At 41.8% G+C, this 6744-nt stretch overlaps 1 protein-coding gene across 1 annotated transcript in view; it reads left to right on the top strand.

Annotated features, from left to right (window-relative positions):
* The window catches only part of trpm3 (transient receptor potential cation channel, subfamily M, member 3), a gene marked incomplete at both ends in the record, with an annotated part of 443339 nt that overhangs the window by 336817 nt on the left and 99778 nt on the right, over positions 1-6744 (top strand). Inside the window, 2 exon segments of the mRNA XM_084323130.1 lie at positions 3528-3572; positions 3574-3601. Of these exon segments, the coding sequence (XP_084179256.1) occupies positions 3528-3572; positions 3574-3601 (73 nt within the window).

Genomic DNA, 6744 nt, shown 5'->3' with positions numbered 1-6744 from the left:
CTGCAGTAACATCATTAAATAATACTGCAGTAACATCATTAAATAATACTGCAGTAACATCATTAAATAATACTGCAGTAACATCATTAAATAATACTGCAGTAACCTCATTAAATAATACTGCAGTAACATCATTAAATAATACTGCAGTAACCTCATTAAATAATACTGCAGTAACATCATTAAATAATACTGCAGTAACATCATTAAATAATACTGCAGTAACATCACTAAACAATACTGCAGTAACCTCATTAAATAATACTGCAGTAACATCATTAAATAATACTGCAGTAACATCATTAAATAATACTGCAGTAACATCATTAAATAATACTGCAGTAACATCATTAAATAATACTGCAGTAACATCATTAAACAATACTGCAGTAACATCATTAAATAATACTGCAGTAACATCATTAAATAATACTGCAGTAACCTCATTAAATAATACTGCAGTAACATCATTAAATAATACTGCAGTAACATCATTAAATAATACTGCAGTAACATCATTAAATAATACTGCAGTAACCTCATTAAATAATACTGCAGTAACATCATTAAATAATACTGCAGTAACATCATTAAATAATACTGCAGTAACCTCATTAAATAATACTGCAGTAACATCATTAAATAATACTGCAGTAACATCATTAAATAATACTGCAGTAACATCATTAAATAATACTGCAGTAACATCATTAAATAATACTGCAGTAACATCATTAAATAATACTGCAGTAACCTCATTAAATAATACTGCAGTAACATCATTAAATAATACTGCAGTAACCTCATTAAATAATACTGCAGTAACAGCATTAAATAATACTGCAGTAACCTCATTAAATAATACTGCAGTAACCTCATTAAATAATACTGCAGTAACATCATTAAATAATACTGCAGTAACCTCATTAAACAATACTGCAGTAACCTCATTAAACAATACTGCAGTAACCTCATTAAATAATACTGCAGTAACCTCATTAAATAATACTGCAGTAACATCATTAAACAATACTGCAGTAACATCATTAAATAATACTGCAGTAACATCATTAAATAATACTGCAGTAACATCATTAAATAATACTGCAGTAACATCATTAAATAATACTGCAGTAACATCATTAAATAATACTGCAGTAACATCATTAAATAATACTGCAGTAACCTCATTAAACAATACCGCAGTAACCTCATTAAATAATACTGCAGTAACCTCATTAAATAATACCGCAGTAACCTCATTAAATAATACTGCAGTAACCTCATTAAATAATACCGCAGTAACCTCATTAAATAATACCGCAGTAACCTCATTAAATAATACTGCAGTAACATCATTAAATAATACTGCAGTAACCTCATTAAATAATACTGCAGTAACCTCATTAAATAATACCGCAGTAACCTCATTAAATAATACCGCAGTAACCTCATTAAATAATACTGCAGTAACCTCATTAAATAATACCGCAGTAACCTCATTAAATAATACCGCAGTAACCATGGCAGATGTTACCGCTGAGATAATTACTTAAAATGCTTTTTCGTTTTCTTTTTGGCATCGAGTTGCAGAAACTCACATGTTCTCCTTCTGGAAAGGAACACACAAAGCAGCACACAAACACACACACACACACACACACATGTGCGCACACACACATACACATGCACACACAGACACAGACAGAGACAGAGACAGAGACACAGACACACACACACACACACACACACACACACACACACACACACACACACACACACACACACACACACACACACACACACACACACACACACACACACACTCACACACACACACACACACACACACACACACACACACACACACACACACACACACACTAAAACAAATGCTCCTCTTTTGTCACCCTGTCTGGCTTCCCTCCATCGCAGAAGGAGTTCATTACTTTAGTTTACTTTGCACTGATGGAACATTAAAGCAGAGAAGCAGGAAGGAGAGCCTTGACAATACTAAAGAGATGGAAAAGAACAAGAGAAGACAAGAGAGAGAGAGAGCAGAATCCCACTGCATTTTCTACCCTCTTTCTTTCTTTCTTTCTTTCTTTCTTTCTTTATTTCTTTCTTTCTTTCTTTCTTTCTTTCTTTCTTTCTTTCTTTCTTTCTTTCTTTCTTTCTTTCTTTCTTTCTTTCTTTCTTTCTTTCTCTCATAAGGTCAATTACTTTACATTTCATCTCTACCCTCAAAGGGACAGCATGTGTGAGAAGTTGAGTTCTTCATGTATGTTTCTCCACACTTGAGGCGTACAAGGAGAATATTACAGTGGTGCCCTCTCCTTTCAGCTCCTCTCCGCTCTGCTCCTCTCCTCTCCTCTCTGCTCCTCTCCTCTCATCTCCTCTCTCCTCTCTCCCTCTCTCTGCTCCTATCCTCTCCTCTCATCTCCTCTCTCCTCTCTGCTCCTCTCCTCTCTGCTCCTCTCCTCTCTGCTCTGCTCCTCTCTCCTCTCCTCTTCTCTCCTCTCTGCTCCGCTCCTCTCCTCTCCGCTCCACTCCTCTCTGCTCCTCTCCTCTCTGCTCCTCTCTCTCCTCCTCTCACTCTCTCCTCTGCTCCGCTCCTCTCCTCTCCGCTCCACTCCTCTCTGCTCCTCTCCTCTCCTCTCTGCTCCTCTCCTTTCTGCTCCTCTCCTCTCCTCTCTGCTCCTCTCCTCTCTGCTCCTATCCTCTTATCTCCTCTCCTCTCCTCTCCTCTCCTCTCCTCTCCTCTCCTCTCCTCTCCTCTCCTCTCCTCTCCTCTCCTCTCCTCTCATCTCTGCTCCTCTCCGCTCCTCTCCTCTCCTCTCTGCTTCTCTCTCCTCTCTGCTCCTCTCTCTCTGCTCCTCTCCTATCTGCTCCTCTCCTCTCCTCTCCTGCTCCTCTCCTCTCTGCTCCTATCCTCTCATCTCCTCTCCTCTCTACTCCTCTCCTCTCATCTCCTCTCCTCTCATCTCCTCTCCTCTCATCTCTGCTCCTCTCCGCTCCTCTCCTCTCTGCTCCTCTCCTCTATGCTCTTCTCCTCTCCTCTCCTCTCTGCTCCTCTCCTCTCTGCTACTCTCATCTCTGCTCCTCTCCTCTCTCTTTTCCTCTCTGCTCCTCTCCTCTCTGCTCCTCTCCTCTCATCTCCTCTCCTCTTACTCCTCTCCTCTCCTCTCTGCTCCTCTCCTCTCCTATCTGCTCCTCTCCTCTCCTCAGGCAGTAGCTCTCTAGTGAAGCAGTCTAATCCAACATGTGAAGCTTTCAGTCAGGATATGACTAATTTCCTTTATGCTAAAAGCCTGGATGTGTTCATTCACACACAGCGGCAGAATGACTCAAAAGCAAAGTGACTTCAGACTGCCTGCCTTGTGTGTATATGTAACTCCTCTCTCTCTCTCTCTCCATCTCTCCTCTATCTCCTCTCTCTCTCTCTCTCTCTCTCTCTCTCTCTCTCTCTCTCTCTCTCTCTCTCCTCTCTCTCTCTCTCTCTCTCTCTCTCTCTCTCTCTCTCTCAGATAACAGTATTCAGGATGGGGTCAGAAGGTCATCAAGATATTGACTTTGGCCATCCTCACTGCTCTGCTCAAAGGTAACTGTGTGTGTGTGTGTGTGTGTGTGTGTGTGTGTTGTGTGTGTGTGTGTGTGTGTGTGTGTGTGTGTGTGTTGTGTGTGTGTGTGTGTGTGTGTGTGTGTGTGTGTGTGTGTGTGTGTGTGTGTGCATGTATTCGTTGTTTTTTGTTTGTTTGTTTGTTTGTTTGTTTGTTTGTGTACGTGCGCATGTGTGTGTATGTGCGCGGACACGTGTGTGTGCCTCTTTGACATCTATGAGTACCATTTCACTGTCCCTCCTCAAGGAGCTTTTATTTGGAAAGCCATTTCAGCCTTTTCCACTAAAAGCACAAGGACATTTATATCATACAGAAATATGTTTACTGATGCGAAATAAAACTCAGAATTAGCCGTTTCATTCTGTCACTGCAGCATTATGTTTTTTGCAAGATTTTAGGGTTGAAAGTAAGCAGAAAATGTCTCTTGTGTGCATTGCCCCCCACAGTTTGAGAATCACTGGTTTAGCCTGTGTGTGTGTGTGTGTGTGTGTGTGTGTGTGTGTGTGTGTGTGTGTGTTGTGTGTGTGTGTGTGTGTGTGTGTGTGTGTGTGTGTGTGTGTGTGTGGGTGTGTGCGTGCGTGCGCGTGCGTGTGTGTTTGAGAGAGAGAGAGAGAATTCCCTGAGAGCAGTTACACATTTAAGTCAGAGAGAGCGAATTTGTGTATCAAAGATGTTTTTTGCATGGCCCGCTTTACATTGTCCTGTAAATGTACATGGTGGGGGGGGGGGGGGGGGGGGTGGGGGGGGTTAGGTTATAAGTTAAGGGCCCCATATTTGATCTGGGCCCCTGGACCTTAATCACCCATTAAAGCCACAGTGTCCCGATCTTCCAGCATTAGACAAGCTTGCAGCAAAGTGAGGCCTTCCTATCTGTCCGCTTAAGCTCCCGTATCACAGCACCATACCTTAAGCTCCCCTATCACAGCACCATACCTTAAGCTCCCCTATCACAGCACCATACCTTAAGCTCCCCTATCACAGCACCATACCTGCGGCTGAATCAACCTCCTGTGATGAGAACGTAAGCGGCTGGATATTGTATTCCAGCTGTCAATCATTCTACTGTAGAAATTGGTATGGATCAATTTGGCTTAAAATATCTCAGCAGCGCATGTGTAAAATCCATTATTTCCCAGCCACTGAGAAGCTCTTCATCTCATGACCCTATACTGAGGCCGTTACGGGGCGAGGTGCAAGTCACGAATGCTATGGGATTCTCACCAGTAAGTTTGTGGGTTATCACAGCAGCATATGAATGTAAAATCCATGTCCGGTCAGCCCTCCCACAGACCTCCTTATCCTGTCATATACCGTATGCATGCGCCCTCCTCCTACGCAGTGCAAGGTCACCCACTCATTCAGCGGCTTAACCACAGTGTCAGACAGGCTCGTATCTACAATGCTTAACTGGCCCATATCGCATCAATAAAGCCCTGCAGAAAGAGCAGTCAACATGGCCGCCCTGGCAGGTTGAGCTGGGGGACTTGAGCCTCATGCTGCGAGAGAGAGAGAGAGAGAGAGAGAGAGAAGAGAGAGGAGAGAGAGAGAGAGAGAGAGAGAGAGAGAGAGAGAGAGAGAGAGAGAGAGAGAGAGAGAGAGAGAGAGAGAGAGAGAAGAGAGAGAGAGAGAGAGAGAGAGAGAGAGAGAGAGAGGGAGAGAGAGGTGACATACAATATATCATAGGGGTCATTGACATCAACTACATTTGTCCAAGGGCCATTCTAAGCAGACACTGTGGGGTCCTGACTTACAAATACATTTATTTTATTAAAATCTTGCAATGTCTCCCTGAGACCCAAACCTACAAAGATACATCATTAATTACCATAATATCTGATAAAGAACACAACAAACCATGAACTAACATTAACCCTACACACACACACACACACACACACACACACACACACACACACACACACACACACACACACACACCACACACACACACACACACACACACACACACACACACACACACACACACACACACACACACACACACACACACACACACACACACACACACACACACACACACACCACTGCCTATTAGCAGGCGTAATGATTTTATAATATGTCTAATATACAGTAGCTAATGTATTTAACTTTGATCAACTATCCAGTTCATTTTTTCATTTTTATAGTGTAACTTTTGGCTATATAAATATATTTTTAATGAGGGGAATTTCCATAAGAACGGCAATATTGCAGTCATATCTGTCCTCCTTAAAAAAGACAAAGACCCTACCGATTGTGGTAGTTATAGACCCTTAAGCTCCTCGGAACCGATATTAAGCTGTATGCTAAGGTACTAGCCATCAGACTTCAAAAGCATATGACATATTTAGTTCATCCAGACTGGATTTATAAAAGGCCACTGATCACGGATAATATAAGACGGTTACTACATATGTTAGACGCCAGTAAGGATGCCATTGCACCTACAGCTGTATTATCCTTGGATGCGATGAAAGCCTTTGATAGATTGGAATGTCTTATTTATGGGCAGTACTCGGAAGGATGGGGTTAGAAAACGGATTAATTAATATGATAAAAGTGTTATACAAAGACCCATCGGCCATGATAATAACAGGTAAATTAATCTCCAACACTCTTTCCTGTGTCGCGCTCGTCCAGAAAGGATTGCCCTCTTAGTCCCGGACTATTTGCTCTATCCTTAGAGCCTTTAGCACAGTATATAAGACAATCCCAATCCATAGAGCCAATCTCAATTAAGGGCACACAACATCATATTAGTTTATATGCGGATGACTTAATATTGTTCATGCAAAACCCTACCACCTCACTGCCTCATCTTCTCAAGTGGATTGATGATTTTGACAATCTATCAGGATTTAGGATAAACTGGACAAAATCGGCCTTCCTCCCACTTAATATCTCTGCGAAGGCAACATTCCTTCCAGGAAATATACCAATGGTAGAACATTTTAGATGTCTTGGAGTTGAAATATTCCCTACTATAAGCCAAACGGTGAAGTATAATTATACAAGACTTCTAGATAGGATCACAAATGACTTTGACAGGTGGTCAAAACTTAAAAACTCAGTACAGGCCCGAGTATCAATAGTTAAGATGGATGTTTTACCTAGAATCAACTTC

Source organism: Notolepis coatsorum (assembly GCF_963971535.1).
Source record: "Notolepis coatsorum genome assembly, chromosome: 10".
In the NCBI taxonomy this organism is placed as follows: Eukaryota; Metazoa; Chordata; class Actinopteri; order Aulopiformes; family Paralepididae; genus Notolepis; species Notolepis coatsorum.
This window is presented reverse-complemented; position numbering and strand designations above follow the sequence as displayed.